Source organism: Boleophthalmus pectinirostris, unplaced genomic scaffold, assembly GCF_026225935.1.
Source record: "Boleophthalmus pectinirostris isolate CB_2022bp ecotype Guang Dong unplaced genomic scaffold, ASM2622593v1 HiC_scaffold_8, whole genome shotgun sequence".
Classification (NCBI taxonomy): Eukaryota; Metazoa; Chordata; class Actinopteri; order Gobiiformes; family Gobiidae; genus Boleophthalmus; species Boleophthalmus pectinirostris.
In genome coordinates this window covers 27,725,281-27,747,181 of record NW_026571515.1, presented here as the reverse complement: position 1 = coordinate 27,747,181, position 21,901 = coordinate 27,725,281, and the positions used below count along the sequence as shown (strand labels likewise).

Below are 21,901 nucleotides of genomic sequence, written 5' to 3'. Positions count from 1 at the left end.
CTCAATAGGATTTAAATTGTAAAAAATCCATACAAAAATGTGAACTCCTTTTTTACCTCAGATACAACTGAGATGGAGATAGATACTGGGATTGAATAGACATATTTTTTAATGCAAGACATTCAACCCTAAATATTTACTCAAATAAAGGCTACTTGGACTAAATCAACTCTGAAGTATAGGAATCAATTATTACTTTAAAAAGGGGAGGGCAAGTAGAATTTTATATTTTTTATTTCATTAACATGACTTATTTTAAGGGGCTTTTAATGACAACTATTGTAATATTGGTTTTGTCTTCATTGTAAAAACAACATTGTTTATGTTGTCATTCTAATTATACAATCAGGCAATATAAGCCTCACATGAGTTGGTGAGAGTACTCTAATAATAAATTGTCAATATTGTGCTACTGGGGTAGAAATCACCCTTCTCCTATGTCCAAGTTACCATGTTACATCACTGAAATAAAATAAAAAAAAATAATAAAGTCTGCAAAGTCATCATGATCAGTGGCACTTTTGTAGATATATGGTTGCTTGATCTAAATAAAAGTTTTAGTTTCTTATAATAACAGCTGAAATATCCCTTCTCGACTGCTTTGTACCACATTTGCAGAAGAACCTGTCTTGAATGTGTTGAAAGGCAGATTACTGAATCAGGGAACAAAAAGGTTGTGCACACAGAGCGCCCTAAACAGATGTCCCACGGAGAAAGCACTCAACTATAATCCTGAAACTTGTCCTGTTAAAAATCTACAAAACAACTGGTCTATTATACGTGCCCTACTTCTGCTTTATGGGCAGTAATCCACAGCAGTGGTAATGATAGAAGGCCAAGTACTTCTTATCTGACAAATAAGGAGATTACATGTTGATGCTGTATATGCTGTATAAGAAATCACTTGTTCTTTGTACTTATTATAACTAAGAGATTTGCTGTATTATTACCACTTACTGTTGGAGCAAATAGTAGTTTCATAATTAAATAAACATATTAACACTAATGTGGTTACACTACAAACATGAAACTAGACAAAAGCCTGAAACTCAGACATCCAAAACCACTCACTTGCACATGCATTCATATACATACAATTTACATATAAAGACTCCAAAACTACTTAAACCTGGTCCTACATTTACAGCCTGAAGTAGCTGTGCTGCTTCATTACCTGAGGCCTGGTGTGCGTTGACCAGGTTGTGTCCAGACAGGTCCACAGAGGCGTGGTGAACTGGGTTGATGAAGCTGGCCTGCATCATGGCGTTGTTAGCATGCTCCACAGGACTGGCTGTGTGGATGACATTCACCTAAAAAAAACCCATTGAGATCACTATAGACACCTTATCTGGTATTTATTGTTTTTTACATACATACAGTACTGTACTACATACAGTAGCACTTATTCACAGTCACTTATTGTATATATTGTAGTTTTTATAGCCATATATTTTTAGTTATATCTTGAAATTTTTGTTAAAGATTAATTTTTTTTTTCTAACAGGCCTATTTAAATCCTCATATTTTTGAATGTGTTTACTTTATTCACTCAGTTGGTTGGGGATTTTTTTATTTAGTTTTTTTTTTTGTCTAAATTGTCTAATTAAAAACTGTACTGTTACAGGGGTAAAGATGGTCATACCTCAACTTTGAAGTCATTGCTGATGTAGCGGCCGTTGAGCTCGGAGCACACCAGTTTGAACTTCCTGTCAAAAAGCGCCTCGGTGTGCCAGTTCTTGTAGCGAATCAAGTGCAGGACCTGCTCGTAGTTCGACATGGTGTTCACACCTTAACAGAAAAAGATTTTGTTATGCAACATGCAATATTTTACAGTCCTTCAATCAGGTATAATTACTGTATGTACAAAAATGGTTGGTACAATTTTCCAACATGAAGGTTTATGAATTTATATATTTCTCAAGACTGAACTCAAGTGTGATTTAAGTGTTAACTGGTGCCTTTAAACATGTATTAATTTGAGGATTTACTGGAGTTTGTAATTAACATGTCCTAAGGCTAATGATATTTTTAATTTTAATTTTAATTTATGTACAAATAAAGATGATTGAAAAACAGTAGATCAAGCCAATTCTCTAACCTAGCATATGCCCATAACTCTTATATGTACACATGTATTTATTCCTCAAAATAGTTGAAGTGCTAATATTGAAAAACAAGGATTATTTTTTGTGTTTCTGATCACGTGATCACATTGTTTTTGTCTTAGAATCAATCAAATTTGGCCACTCAATAATAACAATTAACATACATCATAATGGGATAACAATACTCTCTGACCTAGCATCCATAACCCTCCTGATTTTGCATACATACTACAAATAGAACTTGCGTGTTTGCATAACTATTCCACATACAGCCCACAGCCCGTTTGCCCTGCAGTGTGGTGTGCACCTGTGATGACCAGGCCCAGATTAGAGGAGCTCATCTCGAGGCTGCGCTGCTGCAGTTGAGACACGTCCAGCTCCAGACTCTCATGCTCTCCATCCAGTTCATCCCCGATCACAGTCACCTCACATGTGTCCAGGTTGTGCATGATCTCCTCGGACACCACGGTCTCCTGAACTGGAATACAAAAACATTCAGAAATATTACAACACAAACTTTTTTCCTTTTCTTTTTTGTTGTAGATCTAATTTGAGTGAGTTGTGCAAATATACAGCATCAACCTGATATGTTATACGTAGTAAAAATGGATATAATTCTATTTTGCACATCCTCTCGGATTAACAATCCATCTGTAAGAGTGTGCATAAGTGACTAAATTCATTATTGACCAAAATGCTCAGGATACATCTAGAGCTATAGTAAAAAAATACTAACTTTACTAATGACAAAAAATGAACAGTAAATTACAAAACAAGCTTCAACTTGTCCAGCTTTGATAAATGTAATTGTTTGTGATTCATACTAATCTCCTATGACATTCCCCTTTGTTCCCTATATAAAAGAAGGGAGGGTTAATACAGGTAAGAGATCACTGTAATCCCTTTTGTCCCTTATGGCTTGCCGTTCTCCACAGGACATTGAATCTGGCTGTATCTGTGTCAGTCTCTGGTGTATGTCTATTGTCTCCTCTGCCCTCAGTACTTACACAGGTCTAGCAGATGGTGCAATAACCCCGCCCTAGCAGTAGTAAACAGCCCTTCTCTTCATCCCATTTATTCCCATAGGCTTAATCCTTAAATGCCAGCCTACTGTAAGCAAATATACACAGCTATCATCTGTTCTGTACTGTACCTTTAATGCCCTTTTGTGACTAAAGCAACATCCTTTTTTCACAAAGCCCTGGGTATATATTACTATATATACTATTATAGCATATGCCGAATACTGAAGCTCCATGCATGTCCATGTCAATGTGTTCTGAAATGTAAAACACCCTGCATTATGTATGTTTTTTCACTACATGCAAAATATTCTTTTGCACTTTAACAAACAATTAAATTCCGCAACATTTCCTAGTTGGGAATTACTAAATTGGCAGATAACACTATATGCAGCATAATTATTAAGAAACAAGATCTAGACTGTACTTTATTTATTATATTGTGGCTAAAAGGCAGATTTAAAAACACAACATACTGAACTTTCTCTGAAACCAGACTGGGTGGTCAAAGTGATCAATACTCAGATAACCTTCCCTGAAGAGAAAAGTCTTGTTTTATATCATAACTAGTATAAGACCACATCTTTAAGTTAAATAAACTATTATTTTGTGCTAAAAGTTACATTATATTATATGAAAATAGTATTCTTCATTATCAATGTATTACTCAATATCGAGTATCAAGCCTTTTTCTTAGTAGCAAAATCAAGTTCAAGACAAGTCAAAAATTTTAGTATCATGACTATTCTATAACCAGAAGATGTGAATATTGTCATAAGTTTAATTAAGCAGTCAAATCAGTTCAAATATACAGTACATCCTCAATAAAATACGCTATTATTTATAATTATAATTTTTGCATATCACCACTCTGAGGTCACTTACCAGTGGGGTCATCGTCGTTGCCCTCGGTTACCTCCGTCTCTGGGTCAGCCTCCACTTCCCTGGTGATGGTGCTGACGATACGCAGCTCGGGAAACAGGGTGACCCCCTCGGAGCTCTCGAACTCGGCCGAGCTCCGGGCAAAGTGGTCAATACCGCTCAGGCTGATCTTTGGCTCCTCTGGCTGCAGCACCATCACATAGCCCTCAGCGTCTGGCACAGTCACACATGTCTCCTCATTGAAACACCTGCAAAGATATAAGAAATATGTGTTAATATATGTATACAATATTGACCCCATCTTGTACTTCAAAGAGACTGTCTTCTTTTAACTCTAAATAATTCTTCTGACAGACAAACAAAGTATTTATTTTGACCCATCTTGGTTGACTTTTGATATTTATGAATCAGAATCATAACATTTTCAAGATTTTGCTTTGGTAATTTTGTGCATAATTTAAACTAGCCATAAAATGTAATAATTATAACTGTTTTGAACTAAATCATTTCAGATAACTTTAAAATGAATATCTGTGTAAGTTTAATGCATTACAAATCCAAAGACACACTAAAGTTAAAGTTAATGCACAATTCCTTACAGTTAAAAATATGCAGGTGCTTTCTTACAAAAATACATCAGAGAGAATTAAACAACAAAATGTTCCCTGCATCTATGGCTCCCAGCAGTTACACACATGTTTATTCTCTCTGTTATGGAAATTAGGTAAGTCTATGACATATGCTTAATTTCTTTATCATTTTAAGGAAAAATAAAAGTTATACTCATCCAGTCTTAATATGGAGCTAATGAAAAGCAATATTAGTACATTTGAAACTTACTTGACAGTGGTAGAGATGCGTAGGTGCCTGATGCCAGGGGTGGGGAACTGGCGGGAGTTCAGATAGGAGATGTGCTGCATCACTTTGTCAAAGGCATCAATGTCATCGCCCTCCACACTCAGAGAAGACTGGTTTGGATTAAAGTCCACCTGGAATACAGATACAATATTAAGTATTTAGATAATAAAAAGGTGGTGTCCTGTCATAAGCTGAAATGGAGGCAGTGGCCTATAGCACTATGGGCAATTTATCATTTTTGACATCCTCCCCTAATTTCATTTGTGTTGACAGAAGTATATTTTGCTTCATGTCAAGAGCCAAGATATATAGAAGAAGACATATTATGGCTACGTAGTATTAAACTATAATATACATAGACCTTTATGTTACATTTTGCCCATTGTAAACCATAACATTCTTCTAAAACAGCTCAATAATAGAAACACATCGACTTCATGTTCAAAACTGCAGAACTAACAAGCCCTGCCTGTTCATAGTGGCATTTCACTGTGACAAGTAGCTAATAACTCAAGATACTGCCATATGTTAAGTTTCTCTGTGCCCCCAGATTCATATTTTGACAACTACTCGATGTCCAATAGCAGCCCTCACCTTGACAGCAGAAGCTACCTCCTCAGGCAGCTGCACATCCAGACCCTCCTTGCAGGTGTATAGACAGTCGATGACCTTCTTGTTCTCCAGTTTTCCGGAGCGGATCATGAGTCCTGCCAAGTTCCCTCTGAAAAACTGGGCCATGCGAGCATTTCCACCTGGATTTATTGTAGAAAAAATAAAAGCAGTAGTTAATAAAAATACTCCCAAAGAAGTTTTTCTAGGGCAGAGAAACATGCTGTCGCAATGTGCAAAACTGCCTTGAATCATGCATGTTAATGATTGTGTCAAAATGGATTCAAAGCACAAACAAGACAAAATGACTGTATGACTGTAAGCACATGCTCTGTCTGGTTCAAAATGGCTGGTGTATGGACTTAAAGCTGCATTATGCAACTTTGAGGGTCCACCACTAACTTGCTTCAATGAAGATGTTATTGCTTTGCCTGAAGAGATCACAGGGCCCAGCTAAGTACTCCCATTAATTGATTAAATGCAAGATGCCTTTAAAGGCAAAATGTGAATCATACCAGGCAAAGCAATAACATCTCCATAGAGACCTGGGTCTGGAATAGTTACATGGTTTATATTTAATACAAAAACAAAAGCATTCAAGGGAACAAATTAATACGAGATACCTGATTTTCACAAGAATATATTCATGCAGAGTACTAAAAATACATTTATTTAGCATGCAGCCTTAAAGTCACACAACATCTGCAAGCTGAAAAAAACAGTTTGATGTGTCTCTGTAATAATAATAGGCACAAACTGCACCACTGCAATGAGGCCAGACTGAGGTGTACACATTTCAAGGTCGCAGCCATCCATGTATGGTGTATTCTTTGTTATCGGATATGATGAAGCTATTGACCCCAAGGTCGAAAGAAAAGCCAGCATTGCAAAATACCACAGGCAGGCGTGGAGTATCTATTTCTCATCTGTGGTACTTCAGTTTTTTAAAAAGTAATGCAATGGAAAACTAAACAATATTATGGGATGATGAAGACAAAAGCAGACCTATATGAGCTAGCATATTAGCAATGGTGTCATGCTAAAAATAGAACGCATTTCTGTGTCAAAAATGAAATGGGAGTTGGTGGAGTTCTAATGATGCAAATAGGATGGGGGGACATTGTGACACATGGGACACAGTAGTAAGGGAGGCAACCTGAGGCGGGCTCAGAGGGAGTTTCAGTGTCATTGTCATGTCCTGAGATTTCTGCAGAGGACAGAGACAGACGAGGAAAGAGAAAGGAGAGAAAGGAGGGGTGAGGATCTGCAGGAGAGGCTAAAACCAGGTCAAGAAACAAGCACACTTTGCACGAAGGCACTAAGCCAAAGAACTGTAGCAGAATACATCAGACAAATGATTCCATACTTTTACATAGGCGGCATAAATTAGAGTTTCATTTTATAACAATTAATTAAGAGTAGTCAGTGTTAAATTAGCTTGAAACTAAAGAGTTGAACCAGTGAATATAAAACATAGCACGTCAAAATGCAATTAAAGGTATATGATCAATAAGAAGCATGCATACATACATATCATAATTTCTACCAAATGCTTTGCCTATACTGAAAAAAGGCACAGTGGGTTCCTATTTTGAAGATAGAGAACTTAAAGACTCAACTCAAGATAAAGACCATAACTATTTAAACAAACAATTCTGAAATAGATTTTAAGGATGCGTTCATACTTGCAGAGTCTTAGATTATAATTGGCATGTAACTGGGAACTAAACCTGGACTAGGACAGGACAGGACCAAACTAGGTCTACATCAAGATTTAACTGAACTCAAACCAGCCACAATCCAGAGCAAGAATGCAGATTAGATACCAGTTATTTTCCAGTCTCACATACACAGACACTTAAAATGTAATTCTCAAGATTATCCAGTACCTAGAGGAAGCAGATTGTCTTACTGTTAAATAAAGCTTCAGATGAATGAAGTATGAAGTACCTTGCCAGCAGGCTCCGATAGTGAGCTGAGTTTCAATCTTAGAGGCGTGCAGTGGGTAGTCCTCTGTGACCAGGAAGGGCTCAAACGTGTTTCCATCCACAAACAAAGACACTGTGGGGAACTCCACATTCAGCACATAGTGATGCCACTCTTTATCACACACCTACAGAGACAACAGAAAGAAGTGTAAGTGCACAGAAATTACAAGGTCTGAACAATAGGAGGAGAAGAAGTAGCTATTGTGGCAGTACACTTAATAATTCCGTTGCCGTATGAGCGATTAGGATAGAGCAATACAGCCAAATATATCAAAATATTGTTATCACCATATAAAAGATTATATAGTAAATCATGATATAATTGACGATATACCCAACAAACGCTGCTTAATTCATAATATTTGTAGTTGTTTTCTTTGTAGTTGTTCTTGTCTCACTCCTCTCATCTTATTGGTGTTTAGTGTTTAGGTTTCTTTGGATTTATTTTTTCACATTATCGCCATATATAATGATGATATATTACTAGTGTCTGACCTGGTCCAGTTTCCAGTGGAACTCTGCTGGTTTGTAGTTCTCGGCCTCAGAGGGGTCCTGACGCAGCAGCAGGATCAGTCTGCAGTTGTGGACATACAGGGAGTAGTGGTGTCTGTTCATCTCTATGGAGGACAAATAAAACAAGATTCCTCTATTTAAATGGTTTACCAACAAAAGAAACATAAGAACTCAGACACAACTCTGTTTGGCAGCTTAGAGTTGTGCCCTCCATTATTTCCATATGATTCTTTATCATTATTATTAACGAAAATATATTTGTGCATGTATGTATATATGTGTTTATGCATATGTATGTACAGTGTTGGGGAGTAACGGATTACATGTACCGCCGTTACGTAATCAGAGTACAAATTATGAGTAACTGTATTCCGTTACAGTTACTGTTTCAATGAGTGGTAATTGGATTACAGTTACTTTGTTGAAATAAGTGGATTACAAAGTGGTATTTTCCTGTTTTCACATTTTGTGCTACATCCCATTTATTTATTTTTTTTATTTCGGTAATTCCACTCATTGCCAGAAACCCAAACAGAACGCGACAGTAAGAGCGATGGAAACGTCATGTTAAAGTTGGCGGTGTCAGTCACACAATGGAAGCAGCAGTGCATTGGTAAAAACGCATTTGTGTCTTGGAAATTCTTCTCCCGATGTGAGATATATATATATATAAAAAAAACAAATATAAAATCACCTACAACTTAAATGTGAAACAGGAGCTACTGGCACTGGTGAAAACAACCTGCATAGACTCATAATATCTGCACTACTGTCCTATAGTGACCTGCCACATGAGTGGACGCGCACACAAACACACACCTTCATCATCATCATCAACCTGAGAACGCGCGGACCACGTCTCCTTCCGTAGTTACAGCGCGGACACCGCCGTCTCGTGCGCCGTGTGTGGACTGTGTTTTCTTGCGTAAACCGCGCTTCCTCCTGTGCGCCTCTAAACCAGAACTAACACCAGGACTAAACGAGGACTAACCCAGGACTAAACCAGGACTAAACTAGGACTAAAGCAGGACTGAACCAGGTCTAAAACCAGGACTAAACCACGACTAAACCAGAACTAAAGACCTGGTCAAGACCTGGTCTAGACCTGGTCTAAACCAGGTCTAAAATCAGGAGTAAACCAGGTCTAAATTCATGACTAAACCAGGACTAAAACCAGGATTAAACCAGGACTAAAACCAGGTCTAAACAACATGACACCTAACAGTAGGTTGAAATAATTTAAGGTGATCTCATATAAAAAATTATTTCTCTATCAATAATATTTTTTAATATGGTGAAGGAAAAGCTTATCTTGTTACTGTCTTTTAACAGACAAAACCTCTTATATTAAGATCTCGTGGTCTTTGTTTCTCTACAGCAAACAGTTGCTTATTCATGGAGACTTGGGCTCAGACAATTTGAAGAGAACAAACAAGAATTTTCAGGATGTGGTTGCTACATTCATGTCGTTTAAAAAAACATGACAAAATCAAGTAATTCAAAGTAATCAGATTACGTTACTCATTTTAAGTAATTTAATGGATTACGTTACAAACTACATTTTGGGGTGTGTAATCTGTAATCTGTAGGGGAATACATTTTAAAAGTAACCTTCCCAACACTGTGTATGTATGTATGTATAGGTATATATGTGTGTGTATATGTGTTTGTATATACCTCTGTATGTATGTGTCAACCACGTGTTCAAGTAAAACAATTGGAGTAAAACACGATACGTTTTTTAGACTTCAGCCTACTCCTTTTGAGCACCAGAGATAGTCCCACACATACCTATACTTATGTTTGTAATGTACCTTGCTCAAACAAATAAAAACATAAACACAAATACATTTCATTAACAACCCATGACATATAAAGTGGTAGTTAAATTTTTAAACAACAAATTGTATTTCCGTTTTATAGGTGAGAGCAGTCATAATTCTAGTTTAGACAGTGGTCAGAGGAGCTTATGTTCCACCCGTGACGCACTGATCCTTCTTATATAAGCAAAGGGACACAAGCTGATGATCAGCCCGCCCCTTTTTCTGCTGGATATAACCGAGACGTTACAGTCAACAAGATCAAGGAGTGTGAAAATTACAACTGGAGACAAAAATAGAAGCTAAAACCAGGATGTTGCTAAAGCAGCTGGAATTCACTGATCATGTCCTAATTTCAACAGTGTTTGTCAAATTCTGTAATGTTACATAAATATTATTTTGTATACATGGTTCATACATAGTTTTTTGTGACAAGTGAATTAAAATTACCCAGAAAGCAATGTATTCATTACTATAATATTATAAAATTCCTATTTGCTCTCAACTCTTTCCATTTTTGTTACCAAGAATAACTCCAGCATATTTAACTAGAGGAAAAATTGCCCTGTTTTAGTAGAAATTGTTTTATGAAGACAGTACTACATTATTATTTACACAGATTTGATACACCATGTTTTGTAATAATATGTAAATATGTTTAAGCATTAACTAATGTAAAATAATTCCCAGGTCAAAGCTTTATCATTCAAAATTATCTTCAGTGTATGCTTGCAGTGTTCACCTGTCTTGTCCGAGTTACAGAGGATGGTCTCCTTCTCGTGTGCCCCTGGTCCATGTCTCATCCAAACAGAGATGGTGAAGGGGTCCTTGAGGCTGGTGCTCACCAAGCCCTCTGGGACCTTGATGGCCTGAGTCCCATTGAACTCAAACACCTGATCGCTGTCATGGCCGTTGTCAGTGGGCAGTCCGACAGTCCAGTTGGCAGAGCTGCTGGGGGCAGGCAGCAGTTCCACAGTGCCTGAGGTAGCACCTAAAAATAAAACACACACACAATGGGGGAGTTGTATTAATTTGTATATATTAGGAAGTCGGGAAAAATCTTTGCAGTTTTCCTAGCTGATACAGCTGCCATTTCATTGTTTTACAGTAACTATCAATTGAGCTCAGGATAGAATGGCAAAAAGCAACAGTTACCAAGTAAATGGGAGGTTTAGTATTTAGCATCTAAAATCGCCCTTAGTTTTTCACTAACTGAAAATTCTGACACAATCCCTAGCTCTATTGCATTTCTTATTACAAAAAAAAGAAATAGAAATTTCCATGGACCATATTTACAAAGAATGGAAAGGGTAGCACCATTTTTTCCACATACCTCATAAGGTCAAAACTCATGTTAGAAGACTAATACAGTATAAAATATGCTTTATTAATTATTCACTGGATTACATAATCAAATATTGACCCAAAGCTGCAGTAGTAAAGTATAACGTCATCAAAAGGTGACACAGAGCAGTGAGTAACAATGACTTACCACAGAGCTTGTGCAGGGACTTCTCAGAGTAAGTATCCCGGTCACAGCCTTTTCCTATGTGGTTTGTTTCCAGTTCGATGGTGGCCCGGATGGAGGTGATTGGCTCATCGCAGGTCTCCAGGTGCATACTGGGAAACAGGGCCAGGCTGCCAGTGCCAGGCTCATATTCAATCCTCTTATTGAAACCTAAAGGGGTAAGGAAAAACAAGTGAAAATGACCTTCAGTAGTGTATAAGGGAACTGGTCAATGAGGCACTCAGTACTGTATTGTATAATGATTGCTTGAGGTGTTTTAGCCCCCATTGTCATTAGATTATAAAATAAACACAGGACAATGTGTATGTAGTCTGCTTATAACGGTAATCCAAAATGTTAGAATCGTGACCACAGTGGTAAGTAGCTTGTTTTACTTCTACACTGAAATACGGGTGCACAGTAAATATAATAGGAGTAGGAGGAGTTGGTACCTTGCCAGCTGGGTTTGCAGGTGGGCTTCACGCTGATCTTGACCAGGACATCCTCAGAGGCTCTGTTCTTCCCACAGTCGTAGGCCGTCACTGTCAGTTTGTACATGTGCTCTTTGCCATAACTCAGCTTCTCTGTGTTCTTGATGAAACCTGAGAAAACAGAAGGGTATATTACTTATTATTCATGGAGAAGAACTGTGTTTAATTTACTAGATGTATTCAAATTCAGATAAGGTGGAGTTTAAAAGCGCTGTGCCTTTGAATTTATTTAAGAGCTCTGCCAGGTCCAAGCCCTTTAGTCCATTTTAAACTTGATCTTTTTTGCTTTTATGATGATGTAATAATTTGATGACTAGGAAAGTTTTTTTTTCCTTTATAATCAATTAAAAGTTAACAATATTGTTGCACTATGTAACTTTTCTGGTAGAGGTTCCATCGCCTACTTGAGTTGTTAATGCTTTGCCTAGAATGTTCCACATTGCATCAAACTTTTGCCTATATTCAATTAGGTTAGTCTCTCTAAAGATTTGCTAACTAGTAACTTGGCTTGGGGCTGTCAACTGTTAGTCGCCACAGACAGAAATACATGTAAAACATACACTGCAAATTTTTGATCTGGCAAATATTTAAAATTTATATCAGGTTATTATCTACTTACTAGTCCTGAGACTGCTTAACTCTAGTCTAGAAGTAGTTTATTTTAAGATAACTTGTTAAGTAAAATTATCTTGCTGCCAGGTCAGATAATTTCACTACTTATAAGTAATTTTTTGATAGATTTAAGATAAATCACCACGGAGACAAGTAGCTGGTGTGCCCTCCACCAGAAAAGTTACATAGTGCACCTCTAACATGCACATAAGAATATAGTCTCAGCTTCCTCCAGCACATGTTTCTGTGATTACACCAGGAGTTTGATATAACAATTATAATATCTCACATTTCTAAGTCTACCAAGTCTGACATTATCACCAGTCTATATTCTGAAATCACTGCGTGACTTCTTTGCCTCTGAATCGCTTGCTTTTCATAACACACTTTTATTGGCTCTCTTATTGAGTTTCAGAAGTACACGGGGGGAAAAGTATCCTACATTCTGTCACTTCAAGGAGAACGCAGCTATCCCTCCTCAAGGCAAAAAGGCAAGGCACTGAATTTCAATTGGGCATTTCGTGAAGGCTGTTGTTTATTCAGATCAATAAACATGAGAAGTGTGTCAATAAAAAAACAGTACGATGGAGAGCGCGTACCGTCCTTGTCGATGGAGAAGGGCACGTCGGGGGTGACAATCTCATAGCTGCAGATCTGACTGAACTGGAAGGAGCAGTCTGCATCTACTGCCTCCACTTTCAGGATGCTATCATACTTCTTGCCTTCGATGACAGTGGCTTTGTATGATTTCTCCTTGAACACTGGGGAGTATTCATTGATGTCGTTCACCTGGATGTGAACAGTGGCTCTGGAGGGAAAAAGAAAATAAATCAAATATGTGTAACAACATTGTGTCTTCTGTTGGTTGAAAAATTTAATTTTTTAGTTCAGTGTCTGTGTAATTGCTTATTGGTCCAGGTAGGGTGCATAGCAAAAGAAGGTTGACTTCTGTCAACTGGACTGAGTATTTTTTTCCAGTACAATATCGCTTTCAAAAGTTAACAGAAAAGTTTGATATTATGGTACTTATACTTATCACAGCCCTGCTGGCATATTAATAGATTTTGTGTTATTTGAATTTGCATGAAATAAAGTACAGATGAGTTCAGTTCCCATGAGTACATAATAATTACCATAATTACAATTTTAGCATGTTTTTTCACCCTATTACCAGGCTTTACTGTGTGTTAAAATGTTACCTATTTACTGTACCTATTTTAATTTGGGGAATAACTGTTATTTGAAAATATACCATATTTTCCGGGCTATTAGGCACGCTCTTAAGCCTCTAACCCCAATCAAAAAACGACCGTGCGGCCCACAAGCCAGAGCACCCTATACACGAATCCAGTCAGGAGTCCCAGCACGACTTCAGTAAATTACAAAGCTGCATGACCCGCACGCAAACATGCACGGAGCAGACAGCGACCACGAAGCGAAACACACCCGCAGACACACTCATCACTCCACACGGACGAGGAACGGAACGGAAGAATGGAACGGAAGAACGGAACGGAGAAACGAACCAAAAAAAGAGTGCAATGTGCCACTTCTACACACAACTGAACAACTGAGTCACTGCGAACACGCCAACAATCCAGCAGGTCCCAGACAGCACCGTCCCTACATGCCACAATTGAACAAAGCCCAGAGTCACCGTGAACGCGCCAAACAAAGTCCAACTGACCCATCTAACTGTTGTGTTTCGTTTAAAGTTCGGTGCAGTTTATTTTTGAAAAAAGTTCAAAAATAGACCTTTTAATGACAGTGCGCATTCCAGAGCATCTAATAGCCCAGAAAATACGGTAGTCAATATAATAAAAAGTATATGCATATTAACATAACAGTTCTGATCCCATTTCAGAAAGAGAAAGTCCAGGCATAAAAAGCATATTACATTACATGCATTTACGTATGTATTTCAAGCCATTTTCAGCTGCCTGACTTCATTTAAAGGCTCTAGTATGTAACGTACTTGTGTGACTTCTTCATGTTGGCTCCATCAGGCCCCTCTCCACAGTCATAAGCCTGGATGGTGAACGTGTGCTCCTTCTGCAGCTCACAGTCCAGCTTGTCTTTAGCGCGGATCACCCCCTCGCCTGTGGATTTGTCCAGGACCACCGCCTCAAATGGGACATTCTGGCCATGGATCCTGAATCCGCAAATCTCACCTGAACAAGCCAAAATATTTACCATTAACTGGAGTTGGGGGGGCATATTTTACATTTAAGTTAGATAATTCACAGAAAATAATACACAGCCACAGGTTTTAGGAGCTAAGGGAGGAGGAGTTTGGGGTGAGGTAGTGTCGGTGGAGGGCAGCCCAGGAGCACTGTCAAATGAGTGAGTAAAAAGGAGGAGGCAGGGGTAAGTGGGGCAAGGTGGGGTGGGAAGTAAATATCACAGAATATAGTGTATTTTCTAAGCCACTGAAAACACTGCATCCAGTCAATCATGCAGGCAAAACCGAAAAGGTGTGGACAGGCATTTCACAGGAGAGCTCTGGGTATTTCAGATCAAAGTCAATTCAAATTATACTGAAAGTACATAGAGAATATTGTTATTTTTCTTTTTTTTTCTAAGTGTACTCTCTTGCATACTGCATTCATGAGGTATTTGTATAGTTGTAAAAACACACAATTGCTATGTTTAATTAACCCTCTGGGCTTCTATGTATTTAAAAGTTAACTTTTCCAATCAGGTAACTTCTAATTAGTATGTTTTGAGGCACAAACACAAGCTCGTGTAGACCACATGAATGCAGTGTCACGAGAAACCCATTAATTACAAAATGTGAACAAAACAATTGAATTGATTAAACTGTGTTACGTTGGTCCCACACCAATTCAGTCATCAAGACCTATTCTGTCTGAAAGAAAGCAACCCGAAAACCTTGTAATTAACCTCATCTTTTCAACTAAATGAAGTCTTCCTGTGCAAATTAGCCCCAAAGAAAAGATCCCACAACAGTACTGAGAAACAAAATAAAAACTGGATGAGAACTGGGGTTAGAAATATCAACTTGCTCGACATCCACATCAAATGACAACTGCAGCCATGCTATAATGGTGAGATTAGTGGCGGCAAATTAACCCAAGAGGTTCACTGAGGCGACGATGCAAAAACAGAAAACTTTGCAGCGGAGAGAGTTTGCATTAGTTAACAATCTCAGCAGCTTTAGATCACAATATTAACAGGAGTGATTGTATCTGACTGAGATCAATAATTTCAGACCAATTTTGTACAGTTTATTTATTAGAAATGGAACAAATACTGTTGAAATTTGGTTTGGACAAAATGCTGGCACTCCTGTTCATAAGTAAGCAGTTTTTTTTTGTTCTAGTAGACAGCTGAACACTGTTAGGGTCTGCAAACTGCAATGGATGTCTCATGCATAGATATTTCTAAGAGCAGCCAGCCCCACAACACACTTTTCATCCAGCTGTAATAATAGTTAAAATATCCAGAGTCAGAATAATGAACGAAAATATTCAAATAAAAGTATAACAACTGAAAATGGGGAGAATAAAAGAGCATGGCAGGATTTCTGTGTCAAAGTGCAGATGTAGTTTAGCGTTAGTGGGTTAATACTAAGCAACAAGGCAGAGGAAAGATCACCTTCTTCAGTGAGGGTCACCTCAAAACTCTCTACAAGAAGGAGAAGAGACAGACCCAGTGAAAGAGAGGCACAGACAACACAGGAAAAAGAGTAATGGAAATCTGGACAAAAGGAGTAGACAGTTTTCTTGTATTGAAAGTATAGGTGGGAGATAAGTCCGAAAAAATGATTATATCACAATTGCTGTTTTGGAGATATACTTAATATTCTTATTTTGCATATAATTTAATTGAAAATTATTAAAAATAATCGAGAAAAGACACAGAAACATTGTGTTATCTTCCAGGGTATAAAGAGATATTTCTGCCCTTTTGTGATTAATTACACGGTCCATTCATGTTTTATAGGCACAGTATTCCTGATGCATTGTTAAAATATGCTCTGACAATGCACAAAAAAGTTGATATATTCATTTTTGACAATATCACCCACCGCTATTTGATAGACAAGAATGTAAAACAGTCTCCGACAAGACCAGTCTGTTGTATTAATGACTCAGCTTTAAGAAGGCAGAAACTGACAAAACAGCCAATTACACCTGACACCACTCGCATATGAAATCCCATCTAAAATTCATTCTATTTTTAAATCCAAGCTACAGGATAAGAGCGGTTAAGTATTCAGGTGAGCACCACAGGGGGCTGATGCAAGGTTTCAAAATTCTGCATCTCAGTTGCTTTTGGTGCATGTTCAGAAAGTTCCCATCTGACAGAAAATATGTATGATGCAAAATACTGAAATACTTGTTTGAAATTTCTGCATATCTGAGAGTGGACTGTCTAGCAAGAGGCACAAAATATAGACTATATATGATATAAAGTACTGTATAAGAATCAAAAGTAGATGAACAGAATGATGGTTCATTTCAACTTTCTTTTGTTATTTTGAATAGAATGTCATTTTACTTTGACATACAGATTATAAAAAGCTTAATGTTATTGTTAAAAAAAAACACATAATTCCTTGCACTGAAGACTTGGCTACAAACCAAAAGTACCAATTCCCATTTGGTAGCAGAAGTCATTGGAACTTAACAAACCTAGGGCCAATAGTTTCACATAGACTGCTGCTGTTCTGGGGCAGTCATGCAGCAGAGTGAAGGGCCTTTGTGTTCTAATGAGGAGGCCTCAGCTCTCCACTGTCCTCTCTGCTCCCGTCTGAACTGAAGCACTGTATTGATCCTGGCCTTGACCTGCTTCGAGGATGTCTCGGCTGCAGCTGATGGTAAATGTATAAGTCAATTATAGCCAGAGTTATTCTGAGGGGGATTGAATGGCAGCTGCTGAAATGATTTGTTGAATGGCAAGTGCGCTAAAATTATTAAGACGAGCTGACCTAAAATGAGCTACTATATATTAAATGCATACACTCTGCGGGTCTCAGAAATTCAATTAAATTGACAGAAGTATTTAACTTATATTGACCTCTACATCTAGATGTGCCATCTAAAATAAGGAAATTACTGTAAGACGTGAGTCCTCATCCAATTAATCTTTAATATCGTCAAAGAACACCCATATAGTGATTTGTCCCTTAAATGTTCAACGTTATTTATGAAATGAGACCACAGTTATATGTCTATTGTATCGTGTTATAGTGTAGACTCAAAATGAACTACAGCAGTCCATCAGACTGAGAGGCCACTGCAGGTTCACCTTGAGAGTGTATTATGATATTTCTTGGCCTTAAGAGTGGCTGCGCACACACACATATACACTCACATACACTCACACACACAGACAGACAGACAGACAGGCACTGCAGTGTGGAGGAGGCTGGCAGAGGAGTGGGTCAGTCTTGTTGCCACATGAAGCCCATCAGCCTCACACTGAGAGCTCACAGGGACAACGGCCAATTACACCACAGCTCCTCCACACCCTCTGCTGTCGCTAGTGACTGAAGGTGGCAAACATCACACTGAGAAGAAGCTCATTTGAAAACAAGACAACTTTGAAACTCTTAGGGCTGAAGTCATAATCATTGCTCAATATATTCAATATATTTAAGAAATTGGGGTACTTTACATATTGGAAGGAGCTCAATATTTTAAATATTTTAAATATTTTAAATAGGACTGGCCAATCACTACATTGATTTTATCAATTACTTCTCAGCTTTCAAAGTGGCATGATTTGTCATTTGTCAACAGCTATACTTTGCAACACTCCTCTGCAAAATCCTGCTTGGACAACTATAAGATACATATGAACTAAAACTAAATGTATATTTGGTCTACTTCCAGATCACAGGGCTCATGTGACTGTAATGGAGTGATTTAAGCTGCCCAGAGCTAACAGAGTTAGCACTGCCTCGTACATAAAGCATACTAACTGTGCCACTCCACTAGGAGTCCCACAGATGAAACAAGATTTTGATCTGAATTTCAGATCAGAGCTAAATCCTAATAAAAATTGAATGTGGGGAATGTGTTGGAGGTTCATTAACACAATTGTAGCCCAAGAGTGAAAAGAGTGAAAGTTCAAGATTTTATAATGCAGCAATTCTCAGAAGATAGTCATCAGCACAACTTCAGTTAGGAGAAATAAACAGGACCAAAGCCATAGACTGTGTGGGATTATATTCAAATCATAAAATCACCTGCTTGTCTGGAATATTTAACAATATGGCATTAAGCTTCTATCTTACTTGAATGTATTATATAAGGAGATTTTATTGCTAATAAAAATAAGCACTCTTAACACTTGGCCTGATGGTGAGATCTTATGTATTCAATAGTCCTTTACCAATTAGTACCCATTACGCAATTTATCTGTTTTTGAGATGAGATCAAAACGACCCTCTATAAGAATTGTCACCTTCTAACCTGTCAAAACTCAGAACCATTTCAGGTCATCTTTAATTGCCTTGACCACCATCTCTCACCTGCGTAGCGGAGTGGAGCATCCTTGTCGAGAGCAATAAGAGGGGGGTCCAGGAGCACTTTGTCATCATTCTCTGTTACGATCCCGTGGTACGTCGTTTCGATCCAGGGTTTGTGCTTATTGACTGTAAAAAACAACAGGAAAGGGGAGAAAGAGTCAGCATCTGTGTAAGAAGGCTTCACTAATTACCCATGTCCTGAGGAAAAATGTCTGTATCGGCAAAGTGCTTCCCTCACTAATGAGCAATTCAACAGCGCTTCATAGACTTTCAAACCTTAGACTGGGGGGTATGAAAAAGTCACAGCCACTTTATCAATGTTATTGTCAATTTGCACGATATCTCAACTCGATTACACTGCACATGAGATAGGATTGTCAAAAAAATCTATACACAGATGCTAATCGATTTCAAAACGAGATACTTATTTGAATTATATGTATCAAATGAATGTATGAATAAATTACAGAAATAGGACAACATTAAACCTATCCTTAATGTTTTCTAGAATGATCTTCATATATCAGACATAGTATAAATTATAAAATATACTATTACTTTATGTTGAAAATAGTTAAATGCTCCTTTTAAACATAAAACTGAGTACTGAAAATCAACTTTTAAATTCAGTTAAAGGTGCACTGCTCAACTTTTCTTGTCTCCATGGAGATGTTATTGCTTTGCCTGGAATGTTCCATTGTATGACATTAAATATATCCATCTAGCATTTATTCATAAAGGATGTTTAAAAAGCTCAAAATTGAAGAATTCCTTCTGTGAATGAAACTCTCAGGTGATGGACCCTCCCCTAGAAATGTGACAGTACCATTTTTAACTATTTTGACAGGTATGAATATGAAAACAGTGTACAATCTAATCAAATCCAGTTTTAGCACTCCCAGATCAATTTCTTCAAACAAATGCATTTTTTGGATTTTCATTTTGAATGTGGGGTTTAATTTTGACCATTACCACTTCAACACAATGTGCTCCAATACTTATGAGCCATTCCTTCCTCGTGTAAACAGTCTTTACAATCCCAACAAAAACATTAGAAACAGAGGGAGGTTGCTGAGAAAATCACTAGTCATCTTAATGTCTCTTCTCATTACTCTTCAATTTAAATCTTGCCTCGTAGTGAAACGTTAATTACAAAAGGCACATTTTTCAAGTTGATTCATTGCCCCAGCAAGAGTTTCAGGCGACAATCTGTGAATATATTTTAAAGTTAAGTATCAAAAGGATGAAGACAGTCTGTGGATATGGCTTTCAGGCTGATTTATGGAGTGGAAGCCGGATTATTTGCGGCACTGTTTACTCCTTAAAAAAACATGGTACAATCTGCAGAGCTGAGCAGTGGCCTGCGGTGAAGATACAGAAAGCATTGGTGAGTGACACATCTGGGCTGGCTCAGGGAAACAGCAGAGGCAAAGAGAGAGATGGCGGCTCTGAATGTGGTTTGAGAGACAACACACATTGAAGACTGGAGGACTTGCAGACAGCAGGTGGGAGAAGACACTAGGACCTCACAAAATGTAAAAGCCACACAAGGGGAGGATATAAAAGAGTGTGAATTATTATATTTAAAAAGTGCATAGTATAACTTTCCTGGTGAAGAGTCTATCACCTGTAGGCCTGTCACCAATGATTACTATATCAGCTTATTGTACAGTATATGAAAGCTAGAACACTATATTTTGAGCCTCAGTATTTATTGTGAGTAAAATTTCTTTGCAAAAGTGGGAAGATTGTTGCCATTTCTATGTGAGAAAGGTAAGATCTGAGCTGTAGAGAGTAGAATAATTCTGCTGTTTGTTGTAGTAGCTCATGTTTTTTTTTTTTTTTTTTTTAAGCGGTTTACTGGGATTACTGGCCTAAAGTAGTTTCAAATTATCGTTTATCGCAAAATTTTTCTGTAGCTATATCTTGTGCTTTAAAATTTGTTATGGGGACTATGGAGACAGGCCTAGCAACCTTCTTGTTTCCATGCAAATGTTGTTGTTTTGTTTGGCATTTTTAAGAAAACAAGCAGATTGAATAAATTAATAAATGCAAGAAAATGTGAAATTCCATCCAGAACAATATCATTTCAAAGAAAATATATGTTCATTTGGCAAAATGGCAAAATGGCCTATAATTGTCTTTTTTCTTTGTGAATGATGGAATGTAAATGACCAATTCAGGGCGTTACAGTAAATCAAATTCTATTCATGACAAGGCACATTGTGATTTGCATTGACAATTTTACTCTAATTATTGCTGGATTACAGTTTGTGGACTTTAACAGCACAGCCTAAGGACAAAAGCATGACATAACTTACAACTCAGCAAAAAATAAATATCAGATCTATCAAAAGCGGTAAATAAATGGCTCATTAATGTTACAGAGGGGGCATTAGTTCATAATTTATAGTTTTGCCATTTTAGAGAAAGCTCAATTTAAAACTTCCTGTTGCCTTCAGCTCATCATTACTGTAAAGAGAAGAGACATACAGTTTTCAAAGGCACCCTACTGACATAACAGAGATAAAACAGGACTGAACAACAACTGCGGATGCATTGCTTTGAAACTTCAGATTCATGATTATTTAATGTTGGGATGACTCTACTGGCACATGCTGTAGACGGCACTGTACTGTACGTGCGGTTATATTCAGTAGTGTAGAGAAATAAAGGTGTGAACAAACCACTGCAGGGACTGTGTGCACGTAATTAACACTTATATAAGAGTCCAGATGGAGCATAATACAAGTTCAACAAATCAAATAGAGGCTTTTGTCAGTATATTCTTGATTAGCTTGGACTGGAGCATGCTGTATGTAATATACTGCTAACAAGCTATTAGTGTTGTTACAATACAGAAAATTCAAGAGTTGATTTCTATACTCAGGAAAAGGCTTCATATGTGATATCAATTTTGATATCACATAAATAATAAAAAAAATACTCTTTTTATACAAGGTCTAGTGTCATTTTCAGCCTAAAAATGTTAGTA

General features: G+C 37.5%; 1 protein-coding gene across 1 annotated transcript in view; it reads right to left on the bottom strand.

Moving 5' to 3' along the window:
- The window catches only part of clstn1 (calsyntenin 1), a 41,166-nt gene that overhangs the window by 4,134 nt on the left and 15,131 nt on the right, over nucleotides 1–21,901 (bottom strand). The window contains exons 2-15 of the mRNA XM_020929483.2: nucleotides 18,910–19,032; nucleotides 14,383–14,578; nucleotides 13,007–13,215; nucleotides 11,757–11,906; nucleotides 11,290–11,475; nucleotides 10,540–10,788; nucleotides 7,960–8,081; nucleotides 7,427–7,589; nucleotides 5,462–5,619; nucleotides 4,850–4,998; nucleotides 4,013–4,257; nucleotides 2,413–2,583; nucleotides 1,643–1,788; nucleotides 1,175–1,310 (exon numbers count right to left, since the gene is read on the bottom strand). Of these exons, the coding sequence (XP_020785142.1) occupies nucleotides 1,175–1,310; nucleotides 1,643–1,788; nucleotides 2,413–2,583; nucleotides 4,013–4,257; nucleotides 4,850–4,998; nucleotides 5,462–5,619; nucleotides 7,427–7,589; nucleotides 7,960–8,081; nucleotides 10,540–10,788; nucleotides 11,290–11,475; nucleotides 11,757–11,906; nucleotides 13,007–13,215; nucleotides 14,383–14,578; nucleotides 18,910–19,032 (2,403 nt within the window). The remainder of the gene's footprint in view (nucleotides 1–1,174; nucleotides 1,311–1,642; nucleotides 1,789–2,412; nucleotides 2,584–4,012; nucleotides 4,258–4,849; nucleotides 4,999–5,461; nucleotides 5,620–7,426; nucleotides 7,590–7,959; nucleotides 8,082–10,539; nucleotides 10,789–11,289; nucleotides 11,476–11,756; nucleotides 11,907–13,006; nucleotides 13,216–14,382; nucleotides 14,579–18,909; nucleotides 19,033–21,901) is intronic.